We start from the raw sequence: 17570 nt of genomic DNA on the forward strand, positions 1-17570 counted from the left end.
CAGAGTGTTTTCTATCCAAATCTACTAATAATATGCATATTGTCATTTCTGGGCAAGAGTAGTAATCAGTTTAAATCGGGTATGTTTTTTATCCAGCCGTGAAAATACTGCCCCCTAGCCCAGACAGGTTAAAATCATATACGCTCCCTTTCCCAACATCTTTTCCCCCTTTGTAACTCTTGACCTTCAACCCCTTCATCCTCCCTGCACCTCACCAGCAGTATGTTTCTGCTAGAGCCCTGTATAGAGCCAGGTGAAATAGATCCATCCATCCACATGGTGTCCTCTACACCACCACACTTAGTCATGTAACTGTTTATCCCTTCACTTAGCCTCGCCTGTCATTACCACATGATTTATGTTGCATGAAAGATACATTCCATCATGAGAATACAATTTTGATGATAATTGTTGGAGCGAAATAGAAAATAAAGGGAATGGGTATTCACATGGGATCTAGATAGCTTTTCCCCCACTATGATGATATTTATCTTCAAGATGAGACAATATATCAGGAGAAAGTATCAATTATAAAATTCTATGGAAATTAATTTCATAGTTACGTTCCAGAGGAAGATATAATCTAATGAGTATCTGTGTCTGTTTGGATGTTCTCTGATGTGTCATCACATTTGTATGGAGGTGGTGGTGCAGTGACTACAGTAGTAGAAGTAGCAGTAGCAGTAGTAGCAGTACTAGCAGTAGTAGCAGTAGGATCAGTAGCAGTAGCAGCAGTAGTAGTAGTAGCAGTAGTAGTAGCAGTAGCAGCTGTAGCAGCAGTAGTAGTAGCAGTAGTAGTAGTAGCAGTTGTAGCAGCAGTAGCAGTAGTAGCAGTAGTAGTAGTAGCAGCAGCAGTAGTAGTAGTAGCAGTAGTAGTAGCAATAGCAGTTGTAGCAGCAGTAGCAGTAGTAGCAGTAGCAGTAGTAGTAGCAGCTGTAGCAGTAGTAGTAGTAGCAGTAGCAGTAGCAGTAGTAGTAGCAGTAGCAGTAGCAGTAGCAGTAGTAGTAGTAGCAGTTGTAGTAGTAGAAGTAGCAGCAGCAGCAGTAGTAGCAGTAGTAGCAGTAGTAGTAGTAGTAGTAGTAGTAGCAGCAGCAGCAGTAGTAGCAGTAGTAGTAGTAGCAGCAGCAGTAGTAGTAGTAGCAGTAGTAGTAGCAATAGCAGTTGTAGCAGCAGTAGCAGTAGTAGCAGTAGTAGTAGCAGCTGTAGCAATAGTAGTAGTAGCAGTAGCAGTAGTAGTAGCAGTAGCAGTAGCAGTAGGAGTAGCAGTAGTAGTAGTAGCAGTTGTAGTAGTAGTAGTAGCAGCAGCAGCAGTAGTAGCAGTAGTAGCAGTAGTAGTAGTAGTAGTAGTAGTAGCAGCAGCAGCAGTAGTAGCAGTAGTAGTAGTAGTAGTCGTAGGAGTGTATAGCATGAACAGCTATTATCTTTCCCACCTATCCATGTACATGTATATGTAGCTAGCTGTCATCAGTGTGGTGGAAGGAGAGTTCAAGGATTCGTTAGATAAACTCCCAGCAGGGCCTGGTTTTGGTCTCCATGGTGACCTGCCCTGTTGGTTAGTTTGGGTCCACACATCATGGCTGGGCTAATGAGGGAGGGCTGCACAGGTCTGAACATGTTGATTAAACATACCACTAACCCTGTCCCAGGGTTAATCAGTCTATTCATCCAGCCATGCCTCATTGACCCCTGTGTTCTCAGATCCCTGCTCTGGGCCTGCCTGGGTGGGATTATACATTTGGGGCTGACCAACCTGTATGTTTTGTACACTCCAGCCCAGCACACGTAGGGCCAACAGAACCAGAACCACGGAGGAAGCAGCAGTCAGTGTGGCTGGGATAGGATGGGGTGAGGGGTAATACTAAGGCAGAATTAAACCTATTTGCCACAGGATAAGGGGGTTAAGGTTTGCTGCAGCTCTCACAGAATGAAAATCCTGTTTTGAATGCCCTCTAAAGTAACTGTGCATGAAGAACAGATAGATATATAGACCTTGGGTTTCTCTGAATACAGCTGTACATCAGGAGGGCTTCAGGCATCATCTTTTTTTTGTGATCTGGGCCTGAATGAACAGTAAAATATGTAGCACCATGCTGAGGGAATCAAGAGTGAAATTGTATTCATAAAATATTCCCTCAGGTTGGATATAATCTTGTCCTATATTTATGTGGTAATTCTGAGAAGTGAATTGGCGGGCATTGACCGCCTTTGTAGGCCTACCCCTCGTGAATTTCAACATTTCAAGAAGGAGCGCGAGAGGGAGCACATTTGTTACATTACAAAGCACGCAGATCACAGAATTAGTCATTAATTACTGTGTGAAATGAAAAAGATTGTTCTGAGCAGTGAGCATACTGAAAGAGTGCCTATATTGCTCTGAAAAGGTTCATTTTGGGGAACTTGAAAGGGTTTTATTCAGCCACGATGTGTTTCTCACACTTATTAAGTGCTAAAGGCATTAATCTCTCTTTGTTGAATTAGAAATCACGTTTCAATGATATTTGGCTTAGCTGAGAAGCACTCATCGCTCAGTGATATCAGTGAAGGGATCCCAAGAGCTGGAGCATAAGATGTTCAAATGAAGACCTTCAGAAATATTACCTCAATAGCACATCTTGATTTTCCCTCTTTGTATTGTACTGCATAGAGTGCAATCTTTCATACAGTATCTTGAATACATAATACCTATTGTTGAATAATAATGTTTTTTACTAGACAAGTGGCATTCACTCTCACGTATTATAAAAACACCTGTGACTTAGTTGAACTAGCAGAGAAATAATCATCTTTCCATAGTGTGCAAAGCTGTCATCAAGGCAAAGGGTGGCTACTTTGAAGAATCTAAAATCTAAAATAGATGTTGATTTGTTTAACAATTTTTGGTTACTACATGATTCCATATGTGTTATTTCATAGTTTTGATGTCTTCACTATTATTCTACAATGTAGAAAATAGTAAAAATAAAGAAAAACCCTTTTGGCTGGTACTATATAAACTCAGCAAAAAAAGAAACGTCCTCTCACTGTCAACTGCGTTTATTTTCAGCAAACTTAACATGTGTAAATATTTGTATGAACTAGAGGTCGACCGATTATGATTTTTCCATGCCGATACCGATACCGATTATTGGAGGACCAAAACAAGCCGATACCGATTAATGGGACAATTACATTTTTTACATTTATTTTATTTATTTGTAATAATGACAATTACAACAATACTGAATGAACACTTATTTTAACTTAATATAATACATCAATAAAATCAATTTAGCCTCAAATAAATAATGAAACATGTTCAATTTGGTTTAAATAATGCAAAAACAAAGTGTTGGAGAAGAAAGTAAAAGTGCAATATGTGCCATGTAAGAAAGCTAACGTTTAAGTGCCTTGCTCAGAACATGGGAACATATGAAAGCTGGTGGTTCCTTTTAACATAAGTCTTCAATATTCCCAGGTAAGAAGTTTTAGGTTGTAGTTATTACAGGAATTATAGGACTATTTCTCTCTATATGATTTGTATTTCATATACCTTTGACTATTGGATGTTCTTATAGGCACTTTAGTATTGCCAGTGTAACAGTATAGCTTCTGTCCCTCTCCTCACTCCTACCTGGGCTCGAACCAGGAACACATCGACAACAGCCACCCTCGAAGCAGCGTCACCCATGTAGAGCAAGGGGAACAACTACTCCAAGTCTCAAAGCGAGTGACGTTTGAAACGCTATTAACGCGCACCCGCTAACTAGCTAGCCATTTCACATCGGTTACACCAGCCTAATCTTGGGAGTTGACAGGCTTGAAGTCATAAACAGCGCAATGCATTGCGAAGAGCTGCTGGCAAAACGCACAAAAGTGCTGTTTCAAAGAATGCTTACGAGCCTGCTGGTGCCTACCACCGCTCAGTCAGACTGCTCTATCAAATCATAGACTTAATTATAATATAATAAACACACAGAAATACGAGCCTTAGGTCATTAATATGGTCGAATCCGGAAACTTTCATCTCGAAAACAAAACGTTTTTTTCTTTCAGTGAAATACGGAACCGGTCTGTATTTTATCTAACGGGTGGCATCCCCAAATCTAAATATTCCTGTTACATTGCACAACCTTCAATGGTATGTCATAATTATGTAAAATTCTGGCAAATTAGTTCGCAACGAGCCAGGCAATGAACGCAAGAGCAGTGACACAATTTCATATTAGCAGGCAATATTAACTAAATATGCAGGTTTAAAAATATATACTTGTGTATTGATTTTAAAGAAAGGCATTGATGTTTATGGTTAGGGACATTGATGCAACGACAGTGCTTTTTCGCAAATGCGCTTGTTAAATCATCACCCGTTTGTCGAAGTAGGCTGTGATTCGATGAGAAATTAACAGCCACCGCATCGATTATATGCAACGCAGGACACGTTAGATAAACGGATAATATCATCAACCATGTGTAGTTAACTAGTGATTATGTTAAGATTGATTGTTTTTATAAGATAAGTTTAATGCTAGCTAGCAACTTACCTTGGCTTCTTGCTGCCCTCGCGTAACAGGTAGTCAGCCTGCCATGCAGGCTCCTCATGGAGTGCAATGTAAGGCAGGTGGTTAGAGCGTTGGACTAGTAACCAGAAGGTTGCAAAAACAAATCCCCGAATCCCCCCTGAACAAGGCAGTTAACCCCCGTTCCTAGGCCGTCATTGAAAATAAGAATGTGTTCTTAATCTGATTTGCCTAGTTAAATAAAGGTGTAAAAAACAAAAAAAATATCGGCAAATCGGTGGCCAAAAATACCGATTACCGATTGTTATGAAAACTTGAAATCGGCCCTAATTAATCGGCCATTCTGATTAATCGGTCGACCTCTAGTATGAACATAACAAAATTCAACAACTGAGACATGAACTGAACAAGTTCCACAGATATGTGACTAACAGAAATGGAATAATGTGTCCCTGAACAAAGGGGCGGGGGGGTTCAAAATCAAAAGTAACAGTCAGTGTCTGGTGTGGCCACCAGCTGCATTAAGTACTGCAGTGCATCTCCTCCTCATGGACTGCACCAGATTTGCCAGTTCTTGCTGTGAGATGTTAGCCCTCACCCTCCGATCCAACAGGTCCCAGACGTGCTCAATGGGATTGGGATTGAGAACACTGACATTCCTGTCTTGCAGGAAATCACACACAGAACGAGCAGTATGGCTGATGGTATTGTCATGCTGGAGGGCCATGTCAGGATGAGCCTGCAGGAAGGTAACACATGAGGGAGGAGGATGTCTTCCGTGTAACGCACAGCGTTGAGATTTGCTGCAATGACAACAAGCTCAGTCCGATGATGCTGTGACACACCGCCCCAGACCATGATGGACCCTCCACCTCCAAATCCTCCAAGGCCTCGGTGTAATGCTCATTCCTTCAATGATAAACGCGAATCCGACCATCACTCCTGGTGAGACAAAACCATAATTTGTCAGTGAAGAGCACTTTTTGCCAGTCCTGTCTGGTCCAGCAACGGTGGGTTTGTGCCCATAGGCGATGTTGTTGCCAGGTGAGGACCTGCCTTACAACAGGCCTACAAGCCCTCGGTCCAGCCTCTCTCAGCCTATTGCAGACAGTCTGAGCACTGATGGAGGGATTGTGTGTTTCTTGGTGTAACTCAGGCAGTTGTTGTTGCCATCCTGTACCTGTCCCACAGGTGTGATGTTCGGATGTACCGATCCTGTGCAGGTGTTGTTACAGGTGGTTTGCCACTGTGAGGACGATCAGCTGTCTGTCCTGTCTCCCTGTAGTGCTGTTTTAGGTGTCTCACAGTACAGACATTGCAATTTATTGCCCTGGCCACATCTGCAGTCCTCATGCCTCCTTGCAGCATGCCTAAGGCACATTCAAACAGATGTGCAGGGACCCTGGGCATCTTTCAGAGTCAGTAGAAAGGCCTCATTAGTGTTCTAAGTTTTCATAACTGTGAACTTAACTTATTTTTTTTTAACCTTTATTTAACTAATCAACTCAATTAAGAACACATTCTTATTTTCAATGACGGCCTAGAAACAGTGGGTTAACTGCCTTGTTCAGGGGTAGAATCACAGATTTTTACCTTGTCAGCTCGGCTATTCGATCTTGCAACCTTTCGGTTACAAGTCCAAAGCTCTAACTGCTAGGCTACCTGCCACTCCCAATTGCCTACTGTCTGTAAGATGTTAGTGTCTTAACGAAAGTTCCACAGGTGCATGTTCATTAATTGTTTATGGTTCATTGAACAAGCATGGGAAACAGTGTTTAAACCCTTAACAATGAAGATCTGTGAAGTTATTTGGATATTTACGAATTATCTTTGAAAGACAGGGTACTGAAAAAGGGCTGTTTCTTTTTTTGCTGAGTTTATATGGGTGGGGACTCAGTCGGGGTCTCAACTTAATGTTGAGGGTTAGAATAGTAGAATACACAAGCAAAAATGTTATATACACTGAGTGTGCAAAACATTAATAACACCTGCTCTTTCGATGGCGTAGACTGACCAGGTGAATCCAGCTGAAAGCTATGATCCCTTATTGATGTCCCTTGTTAAATCCACTTCAAAATGTATAAATGAATGGGCAAGACAAAGGATTGAAGTGCCCTTGAACGGGGTATGGTAGTAGGTGCCAGGCACACTGGTTTGGGTGTGTCAAGAACTGCAACGCTTCTGGGTTTTTCACGCTCAACAGTTTCCCGTGTGTATCAAGAATAGTCCACCACCCAAAGGACATCCAGCCAACTTGACACAACTGTGGTAAGCATTGGAGTCAACATGGGCCAGCATCCCTGTGGAACTCTTTCGACATCTTGTAGAGTCCATGCCCCGACAAATTCAGGCTGTTCCGAGGGAAACTCAATATTAGGAAGGTGCTCTTAATGTTTTGTACACTCAGTATATTTTTTGGAAGTTGATCCGGGGGCCCTTTGCCCATCCCTGCCTTAGTCTGTTTTCAGGTAAGGCCCAGTGTGGACAATGATGGATGTGGTGTGCCAAAGCTCCCCCTAGTCATTGGTAAATAAGTAAAGTGAGGTGTTGATGAACACCACCCTTTGAAGCCAGTGTGAATGTGTGTGTGTGTGTGTGTGTGTGTGTGTGTGTGTGTGTGTGTGTGTGTGTGTGTGTGTGTGTGTGTGTGTGTGTGTGTGTGTGTGTGTGTGTGTGTGTGTGTGTGTGTGTGTGTGTGTGTGTGTGTGTGCATGCGTGCGTGCGTCTTGGCAGAATCACTGATAGGCTAATGACATTGGAATCCCATGATGAGCCCTAAGTGAAGATTTACTGTCACAGGTATCACTGCTCAGACAATAGCATGGCCATCCTGGTCATATAGACAATTCAAAGCCTCTGTTTGGATTTGTTACCTAACTGAACATGTTTCTATTCCACTTCATCTTTTTAAAATGTATTTACGATGTTCAGCAGAATACTCATACAGTGGTTTGATAGATTGATGACATATCACAGTTTCTGAACAGATTATGTGGGGTGTTAGTAAAATACAAATGTGTTCTTGTCTTTTAAGGAGCTGTAGTTTACTTGTCTGCCCTATTGTTGGCATGTGAACTGAACACAGCGCTGTCTAGTGGATCTGATATCCAGTGACCTTTCTGGATGAGTCAACAGAGGTGGCCCACTTAATGAACTGAAGCAGACACAAACATCTAGAGTGCTGGGACCTGACCTGCTATTCCATTCTGCTGGCATTACAGACCATATGTGGAGTTTTACTCAGAAAAGGAAAATATAGACAATTCCAAAAGGGCCTTGAGGTGGCCTTGTCATTTATTAAAGTGTAGAGTAACAATGGAAATACAGATGATAATTAAAAATGTTCCCTTTTAAAATCCAAGTCAAATTACATCAGTGACCACGGGAGCCAAAAAGCCTTAAACAGACAGCTTTCCCTAGAGCTCCTGGACTTACAAAAGTTGTGGAAGACATTTATGTGGTTTGATAACAGAAGTATTATTTTATTTTTATATGTGTCTAAATTTAAATGGAAGGATACCGAAATGATTGAAGAGAAAAGTAAAATGTGTCTAAACTGAGTGAGCGGCTACAGTGTATTGTCATCCAGGTCTCTCTCTCTCACAGCAAGACAGCATTTAAAAATATTTTAAATAACAATCAGCAGGTTAAATTTGAAGGTATTAAATGCTATTCAACATTGTCTTTTCTTTTCGTATCGCTTAATGTTTACTTGACAATGTCCCAGCAGTAACAGCCTTTCAATGTCCTCTACTTCCTTCCGTCAGCCAAGGATATTATTGCACTGAGTAAACACTCTCAAGTCATCCATATTCATAGCTAATTCATTCGTTTTTGCCTAAACCAAAGGCTGAGGGGGAGGCCCCAGGTAGGCTTTCCCCTCCCCAGAGGGAGGGATAGTCCATCAGCCTGAAGGTATGGAGGGGGAGGGGCTTGGGGCTCAGACCTCAGACTCCAGACTGGATACCCTGCCCCAGGTCTTTGGCACATAGGGACTGTTGACTCTTCTGGCCACCAGGACCTCTCTTCGTTCCCTGCTTCCAGATCCGGGTAGGGGGGGCTCCTCCCGTGACCGCCCCACCGCACCCTCGTAGCCCCCAAACATATTGTTCTGGTACACTACCTGCCGGTCCCCCATACGGGGCACCAGGGCATTGTTGTTAGGGCAGTGGCTTGCACAGGGGAACAAGTGGCACATGTCCTTGTCGTAGAACGGCCCGGGCCCCTGGGGCAGCGGCCCCAAGTATACAGGCAGGTCTGTGTAGGAGTTCAGGTAGGTGGAGTAGTGTCTGTGCACCACAGTGGAGGAGGAGCGCCGCAATGCGGCTGCGTTCTGCAGGATAGCCTCCCTGTAGGATGGTAACCGGGTGGACTGGGAGCACTTGAGCTTCTGCTGCTTGTAGGGGTAGGAACGCATATGGGCCGGGTCTAGGTAGGCAGGCTCAGCGGCCAGGGGGTAGCACAGGTTGTTCCCCTGGCTGCCGTACAGCTTGTGGGGCTTGGGGTTGGCCACCACTACGCGGGGGAACAGGTCAGGCATAGTGGAGGTGGAGGGCTTCTCGCCCAGCTGGCGGATCCTGTCACTGCTCCAGGTGGCCTTGAGAAAAGAAGCCTGGCGGTTAACCTTGTCCTTCCCCAGCAAGGGCACATCCTCCATTTCAGGCTCCAGGTAGGGCTTCATGCAGGAGTTGCAGCTGCCGCTGCCGCTGGGGTAGTGGCCCCCCATGCAGGCCAATGTTGATGCAGAAGGGGCATGGTTGTTCAGGAGGTGGTTGGCCCTCAGCTCAGCCAGACAGGAGGTTGGCTCATCATAGTCGTTCCTCCCCCTGGTGTCTTGGGCCTCAGAAAACACGTAGCTGTGGGACTTCTTCTTCCTGCCCATGTGGTCAGGGGGGTAGCTGAACTTCCGTCCCAGGGGCCGCTTGTGGTGTTCCACATAGATGTCAGGCACCTGGAACTCTCTGTAGGGGACAAACGGGGAGGTGGGGTGCCGGGGCTGGCTCTCCACGTACAGCCTGCTGCTGTGGTGGGGGTGTGGGTTGTGACTGGAGGTGCTGGGAGGAGCAGGGTCCCTCATGGCGATGTGAGGGCTGCTGAGGCTGGAGATGGGTAGGGTCCTCTCGTAGAAGTGGTGGCTGCCACGGGCCGGAAGGGTGTAGCGGAGCGGGGTAGGCCGTGTCACGACCCTGGATTTGTCCAGCAGGGGCTGGGTGGCGCTGTCCGAGTAGTGGATGGGGAAGGTGGAAGCGAGCGCCCTCTGGGGGTAGGGCGAGTGGTTGTCCGTGATGCTGGAGATGTAGGGCAGGCGGCTGTGGCCCATGTCTATAGTGGTTGCCACCCGAGGCGGCAGGCCAACCCGCACATTGTCGGCTCCTCGCCGGCTCCAGTTCTCTATGGTCTTGGTGGCATTGTCCAGGGAGTTCTCCACTCTGGTCGAGGTCACGATGTCCTTGGCTGTCTGCAGCATCTTCAGCATGTTGGCCTGGGTGTAGTTGGTGGTGACGTCAGGGTTCTGCAGGTTTCCGTTGCGGTCAGAGTCCTCCACACCGTTGAAGCAGCTGTAGATTCCCTGCAGAGACAGCGAAGGAGGAGGAGATTAGCATCCATCAAAAAGCCTTGTCAGGTGTTGGAACAGATCCAAATCTCTCACCCTACACAAAGTTTGACAAGATTAAATCCCACAGGTGTTAATTATCTTTGGCCATTGTTTCTAATCATGACTTTAGAAAACATTATTGCTTGTGTTGATAACATTCACTTTGAGCAAATGCAATTTCTATTAACCTGTCTGACCAATGAAGTGAAGACAATTACACAGAGAAGTGTGAAAGCCAAATTAGATTCAGGATTGTCCAAAATAGTTTATAGACAATTTGTTTTGTTTTGAAAGCTTGTATGCATTCAGGTCGGTGTTAAACACACAAAAAACTGTGCAAGACAGTAAATGAAAAAGCAGGAGCTGACCATGCACTTGCTAAATTAGTTTTCCAGTTTTTATTCGGACGGCTTTATTTTACTTTCAAATTGGGTCTCAGTCTAGAATGCTTAATCTCACCTCACCACTGTCAACACTGAGATGGATTGTTAATGGGCCTATTTAAATTCAATTTCAGATGGATCAGGACCGTAACAGTATTGCACGGTCTCCATAAATTCATTTTATGGCTTTTTACTCATTTTATTTTTGCATCAATTTTATTTTAGTGCCCTTGAAATATCCTGATCATGTACACCTTTGACTTAGTGCACTTAGTCCCAAGCATTTACTGTGAGGCAAAAATCTAAGAAAGACTGAGAACTTTATGGTCAGGAAGTAGAAGATTTTTTTCTGCTGTGTTTGTGAAAAGAGAAACAACACATTTTGTTGTTTCTTAGACATTGCAAAATTATGCCGTTGTTGCTGCTTTCATTGAATTGTTGCTTACACTCTATGTCATTTCTTTATGGAATTCATTACTATAAAAAAAGGGTTTGTACCTTAGATTAACAGATCAACTTTCCCATGGTGATTGGACCACATTCTCTCTGCAGAACCCAAGGCCTTCGCAATCTAAGACATGCCTCAGTGTGTACATCCCATTAGGCCTATGTACACCCCTGTCCCTCGGAAGAAGGATCAGCCACACCTACCCTGCTGATGGCGAGCAGGAAGTCGAGGCGTTCAGACTTGCGTACTGAGTGTCTCAGCTTCCAGTAGAGCAGATGTTCCCAGCTGAACACCAGGAGACTGAGCCCCATGGCCACCAGCAGCATGTAGAAGACGCCCGCCATGTTATCTATGTCCAGCTTACTGCTCATCACTTCCTTCTTCTCGTTACGACAGATCCCTGTGAGCCACACCGTCTGCAGCTTCTGTGTGTCACCTGCAGCGAGTGGGAAGAACAGAACACAGAGAGGCTTGAAGGTGTTCATTAAAACACTCTTGCGCCGGTTGTTGTCATTGTGTGTCAATGACAATCTCACACCCTCATCACTCCCCTCGACACACCCTGACTCAGCATTTTACACTTGTTGTTCCCTGGATCACAGTCAAAACTCTATGTTACAGTACCTCTGAGTGATCCATGGTGCAATGTACGCCAGTATTTTCATTAAAGTTGAGTTTTTTCTAATCTTGAGGCTCTGTGGGCCTATACTAGCTTACTTGTGTGAGTTACGCATTTTTATCATTAATGGGCAGTTTACCAGTTTAGCAAATTTGTGAGTATTTGGGAACTAAAAGGATAAGTACAGCTAAGATTTACAATTAGCCGCCCATCCCACTCCACACGAGGTTAATTGTAATTTACCATCAGCTAGAAACTGGAGCAGGGCCAGGTCTATAGGACGTTTCCATCGGGACTCCTTCTGCAAGGCGATGCCGTAGCCAGTGGTGGCAAAGACCTTCCCACTGCCGATGGTCACCAGCTTACAGCCCTCGTCTTTACCTGCCATGTAGTTCAGCACAGCAGCGTCATAGATGAAGGCATCCAGTTTCCTATAGATAATAACAATAGGGATTTATCTTGTGGGAAAATGCAATGATAGACAAATGTATTTTTAATTACTATTTAATTACCATGTAATAACTTATCTAATGAATTATAATTTCATCAAACATAAAATATTTACTTAGACATTTCAGAATGTGTTACGCTGATGTCTGTTTTCTGTCACTGACTGTGTATAATGATTATTTACAGAGTGTTACCCTGATTTGAGGCTGTTGAGGGCGTCCTCCACACCCTTCTGGTTGTATTTGACCATGTGGGCATGCATCTCAGGGTAGTTGCTCCGGATGTTCCTCTCTGTGCTTCCATTTGGGACCGTACCAAAACGAAACGGTGGATACTGCTCCTGTGGCTTCTGGAACTGTTTGGGAAATGTAGAAGTTTGAATTATAAATGCATGAACAAGAAACATTTTGAACAGGATACCCAACATGTCTAGGAAGAATATATGCACTATTCATCATTTTTATATATTTTTTAAATATCAAATACATTGACATACTGTCACGTCCTGACCAGTATATAAGGTTAATTGTTTTGTAGTTTGGTCAGGGCGTGGCAGAGGGTATTTGTTTTATGTGGTTCAGGGTGGTGTGTTTGTTTAAAGGGGGTTTGATGTAGTATTTCCGGGGTTTTGGTTTATAGTCTGTTTATGTATTTCTATGTGTAGTCTGGTGAGTGTGTTTCTATGTTAGGTTAATTGGGGTTGGGACTCTCAGTTGAAGGCAGGTGTTGTCTATCTGCCTTTGATTGAGAGTCCCATATAGTAGGATGTGTTTGTGTTTGGATTTTGTGGGTGATTGTTCTGTGTTCAGCCTTATGCTTTACCAGACTGTTCGTTCGTTCGTGGTTTCGTTTGTTTGTTATTTTGTACGTTCATTGTGGATAGAATATAAATAAACAGCAAAATGAGCATACACGTACCTGCTGCGTATTGGTCCTCCTTCACCGACGACAACCGTGACACATACTTGCATATTAAGTAATACCATTTTGTTTTCTTCCACCCTCTCCTAAGATCTGATGTCTCAACCCTTTTAGGTTCAAGATAGCACTTTATTTCTAAGAGTGTATGATATGCCAAGCAAACCCAGAGGTGTGAATATAAACCTCAAAGAAACGAACACACCGACACTGATGACCTTGTCCTTGACTACACTAGACCACTGTCTCTTTGATATCTGCCTGTACCCTCAAGTGCTGTTCACTCAATTAAGTGGTCAGCTAAGGTTACCCTCTCTATAATTCCTCTCTCAATTCGACAATTAGAGGGCACAATGAACAGAAATGAAGTCCAGGCCATACTTTCCAGAGAATTAGAAAATTACTTCTTCCCCCTTGACTGTAATAAAAACTCCTAATTTCTCCTTATTTTGCCATGCCCCTTTGACACAGAGTGGACCATGTTCATTTAAATACCCTGACTGTGCAATATACTGGAAATAAATTGTACTTGTTCATTAACGCAAATACTTCAGTGAGCGATAATTCCTAGTAACCTTGGCTTGTCAGAATGAGAGAAATGTCCTCTGAGCCATTTCACATGAATTAATGAGACCCTTGGTGCCAGTCTTATGCATCCCACGTCTCACTGCTGTCTGGTGGAGGAGCTGGAGAGATGACAGAGTGTTGTCCTCGTTCCCATTTGTCCTGTATCCTGTACGCTGGCTGCATTAGGACACTCAGCCTGTGTTCCTCATCTCACCCAACAGACCAAGGTTACACTGCTGCTATGTGAATGAGGGAATGCTGTAGCAGTGTGATAGTGCCCCCAGGGCACAGGATGTCATACAGTGCTCTGTGTTGTAAATGCCTGTTGGGAAGCAGTGAAAACCCTGACTAAAAGCATGGATGACGGTTGACCCATAGAGCTTGAGTCTAGCTGGCCAAAGTTGTGTATAGGATTCTTACAAAAATCTGTTAACATCTGACAGCTTGTACAGAAAGGAGAGACTAGCACAGACAGGGTCTAAAGAGGGAGGTGCCTGTCTGTACATGATGTCACTCTGAGGAAATGGCAAGGTCTTGTCCATGCATGACTCCATGCCTCTGAAGTGAACAGTCCCAGGAGGAGAAACGATCATCTGTCACTACATAAACACCAGTTACTGTCCTTTAACCAGTTTGTATTCCGCACAAGCCTCTTGTTTGAAACACTTTCAGAGAACGTCCCTTTTTAGAGATCATACACCTCAATTTAAATGTTCCACCTGCAGTGTCCAGTCTGTCTATTCTCTCTGAACTTCTGTGGAATCTGCCCTGGTTTTGATCTGTAGACTCACTGTCAAAAGACACTTTATGGGTTCTTGTCTTTTTTTCACAAAGTAGAGCTAATGGATTATGTGGGAAGAATATTAAATGAGTTCCCGGAATTATAATGAGCAGTGGACAGCTTGGTCTTTTCCCTCAAATGCCTCTCTAATCCCTCAGTGCCTTAAAGCAGAGAGTCTACAAATCATTTCTAACACTGAAGGTTTAACATGGATTTCCTTGTCAATACTGGTGTAGAGCACCTCCACAGGCCACACAAATATGCATAAGTTAATACTAGAATATATAATCACTGGCAGCTTGGCAAATCCACTGGTGTAATACAATCCAGGGGATTTTCACAGACATCATACCTAAAGACTTCAGGGATCTAATTTAATTTCACCACAGACGCTGGGAATCCTATTATGTTTTTAGTATGAGTGGAAAAAGTCACAGTCATGACATTGAGGCTCTGCCCGTGGTTATTTGTATTCTCTCAAACCGTTCGCAGCCAGGCACTGTTTGCTCATCAGAAATAGGCCACTCTATATTTTGCCTAAGCCTAACATCAAACACTACAGTATGTCCATAATTATTTTCCCCTTTCAAAGACTGAACACAGACAGAATCACCAATGACTGATGAATCCTCCTACCTTTTTGTCACTCAGTCCAGAGACTGTGTCAGTGTATTGCTCCTGGATCATGAAGGCTGCCAGGTTGGCAGTGTAGGAGGCCAGGAAGATGACAGCGAAGAAGGCCCATACCAGGACCATGACCTTGCTGGTGGTGCCCTTGGGGTTCTCAATTGGAACAGAGTTGTTGAAGACGATGCCCCACAGCAGCCACACAGACTTCCCAATAGTGAAGGTGGGGCCTCCGGGATCTGGAGAAGACAGGATGGTGGTTGTGGTAAAGACAGAAGGGATTCAGAGAGGGCGTATATAACATGCGTTTGCATTCCATTTCAATGTCATTTAATATTTTCTGTGATATAATATAGAGTTCTTTCAACCTACTTTTCCGTGACTTTCTACCTTTGCTGATACGGGAGGGTAGAGGTAGAGGGAAAGGTGGTCGGAGCTGACACTCACCCTTGGCGCTCACCAGACTCCGGTTGTAGCCCACAGGGCTGCAGTACTCAAAGATAAACACTGTGACAGCTACCACCGTTAAGCACATCACAAACATCATCACCCACACCGCCGGACTGTAGGGCTCTATAGAGGAGGAGGGAGAGAGGAATCAGAACACCTATAGAAGAATCAGAACATCTTTCTGGCAATCGTTGAAACCATGTGCTCTGACAGCTGCTTGCTAGATAATGGCAAGGACAACGTGGTATTGTTTTACCATAGTAGCACACTGTCAGCAGCTTCTGAAAGGGATGCTCTTTAAGAAGTATTAAAGTAAGTAGCGTAGCCTTGAACGAGCCTTGAGCTTTTGCGAGTCGGAACCACTCATAGGAGAAGAAGCCTATCTCCTGTTTCTGTAGCGTGAGGCAGCTTGTTGTACGATAAATTTAGTTTGAGTTCTAAACTCTGTCCAGAGAAAGTACCATTTGCCATCTCTGTTTTCAGATGGTAAAACAAGCTTTTTTAAGCCAAGTCATTTCTTATCTCTGTAGAGAAACGTTTTGTTTGTTTACATGAGCAGGTTTAACATGCTCACCAAGAAAGGCAGAGGGAGAGACGGTCCCATTGCTCCTGGCGACCATCACACTGATCCCCGTCTCCACGAACGGCACGGAGAAGTCGATAATTTCTGAGCGCTCTTCGTTTATGGTCAGCGAGCCAATGGCCATGTCCGCCCGCTTGTATACCACCTAGGGAGAACGGAAGAGGACTTTTTTATGACATAGAAAGTCTACAGTCTATATGTTCCATGATCTGTAATAAATTGAACACTGTAGTAGGTGGGATTAGGGATGCCCCCTGTTGACCGGTTTGATTCATTTTATCTATCAACACTGATATGCAAGACTTAAATCCCTGTAGGTGATATACAGTGTGTACAGTGTTATCCCTGATATACTACACAACCCATCCAGACAGATGCAGATAACAACCCATGGCATCTACCCACCCATTCATGCAATGTCATCCATCATGCAATATCAATCCTAATTCCTAATCCATTAGATATTGTTGCATATAGCATCGACCTAATACCTGTTACATTAGTCCCTGACTCTGGCTGACAAATTGGGCATTGTAAACACTGGCATACCAGACACCCCCCGCAAGGCAGGGGGCCCACGAACCATGGGGGCCCCACGAGCTCTTGGGGTCCATGCGCCTGCCATTGATGTCATCCTTTTGACAGTAACCCTCCAAAAAGTAATTCATAAACCTTTTACATTTTTCAGGAATGTGACTGAAAAAGTGATTTTTTAAAAATAAACTGATTAAAGGTATAATGGGATTACAGTGAACAAATGCTGTGGTCAAGGCTACGACGGCGCCAGTGCAACGAGTGGCCCTTACTCAGGTGTTCAAAAGCACATATCAGACCGAGAGCCTAATGCTTATTAGGTCGTTCTTCATCAGTTTTAGTTTATAAAACAATCTCTCTGCAGAAGCGACAGTTACAGAGATGGTAAAAACAGCTTCGTTGCCATAGCAACATCAAGGAAACTGGGCAGAAGGGAGTTGTGCCAGTTTTGTAACATCTTTAATTGAGCCTCTCATTCTCCTTAATTGCCGGCCTCAAGATGTTACGGAAAGAGATGAACTGTATAGGAAGCTATGGGGACAGGTCGTCTGGATACAGGATGGTCAAAAAATTGGCAGATGCAAACAGATTATCATCTTTAGCAGACAACAGTTCTTGAGGGCTTGAACAAAAAAAATAGTTTGCAACTTCGTTCATACTTGTGAATCAGCGTTTGACTTGTGTGGCTACAATATCAAGAGTCCCTTATCTCGGATATATCTTGGCCTGCATCATTCAAGACTAAGTTTAAATTGTGTGCAGCTGTCTTTCCAGACAGTCTCAGGAAAGACTGTCTGGGTTGGCAATACTCAGTACAGAAAAACAGTCGGGCCCGCAACCTGGACCTACAGGCTGTGGTGAAAACATTTACAGACAAAAAAGGAGGACATCAGGACACCAGGTTCAGGATCAAATTAAGGTAAATTTAATTGATTTAATGAAATTTACCTTGAATATTGCAGCCCATTTGTGTAGGCTATTAGCCAGACAAAACCCGCTGAGTTCAACAATAAAGAGTAACTGAATTTATCCTCAAGCCGATAACTGTTTTTACCTATAGTTAGGCTATTTGATGTGACATTTTTTTAAAGTTTATAAATAGCAGCTAAATACGGTAT

The 17570-nt window shown here is 43.9% G+C and overlaps 2 protein-coding genes across 4 annotated transcripts in view; one reads left to right on the forward strand and one right to left on the reverse strand.

Moving 5' to 3' along the window:
- Positions 1-703: 703 nt before the first annotated feature.
- Positions 704-1551, forward strand: LOC115204436 (uncharacterized protein DDB_G0271670-like; the record flags this gene model as incomplete). The annotated part of the gene is made up of 1 exon (XM_029770047.1): positions 704-1551. A coding segment is annotated over one exon (702 nt), but the record flags the coding sequence as incomplete, so codon positions are not given.
- A 6203-nt stretch (positions 1552-7754) lies between these two features.
- Positions 7755-17570, reverse strand: part of LOC115202479 (glutamate receptor ionotropic, NMDA 2C) — a 73995-nt gene continuing 64179 nt past the window's right edge. For 2 of the 3 annotated variants that reach the window (XM_029766643.1, XM_029766634.1), the window contains 7 exons: positions 15910-16063; positions 15258-15458; positions 14895-15124; positions 12187-12347; positions 11786-11973; positions 11127-11359; positions 7755-10065 (listed from right to left, as the gene is read on the reverse strand). In XM_029766643.1, the coding sequence (XP_029622503.1) occupies positions 8437-10065; positions 11127-11359; positions 11786-11973; positions 12187-12347; positions 14895-15124; positions 15258-15458; positions 15910-16063 (2796 nt within the window). In that variant the 3' untranslated portion in view covers positions 7755-8436. The remainder of the gene's footprint in view (positions 10066-11126; positions 11360-11785; positions 11974-12186; positions 12348-14894; positions 15125-15257; positions 15459-15909; positions 16064-17570) is intronic. The other variant, XM_029766650.1, reaches the window with a different exon arrangement.

This window comes from Salmo trutta, chromosome 1 (genome assembly GCF_901001165.1).
Source record: "Salmo trutta chromosome 1, fSalTru1.1, whole genome shotgun sequence".
Taxonomy (NCBI): Eukaryota; Metazoa; Chordata; class Actinopteri; order Salmoniformes; family Salmonidae; genus Salmo; species Salmo trutta.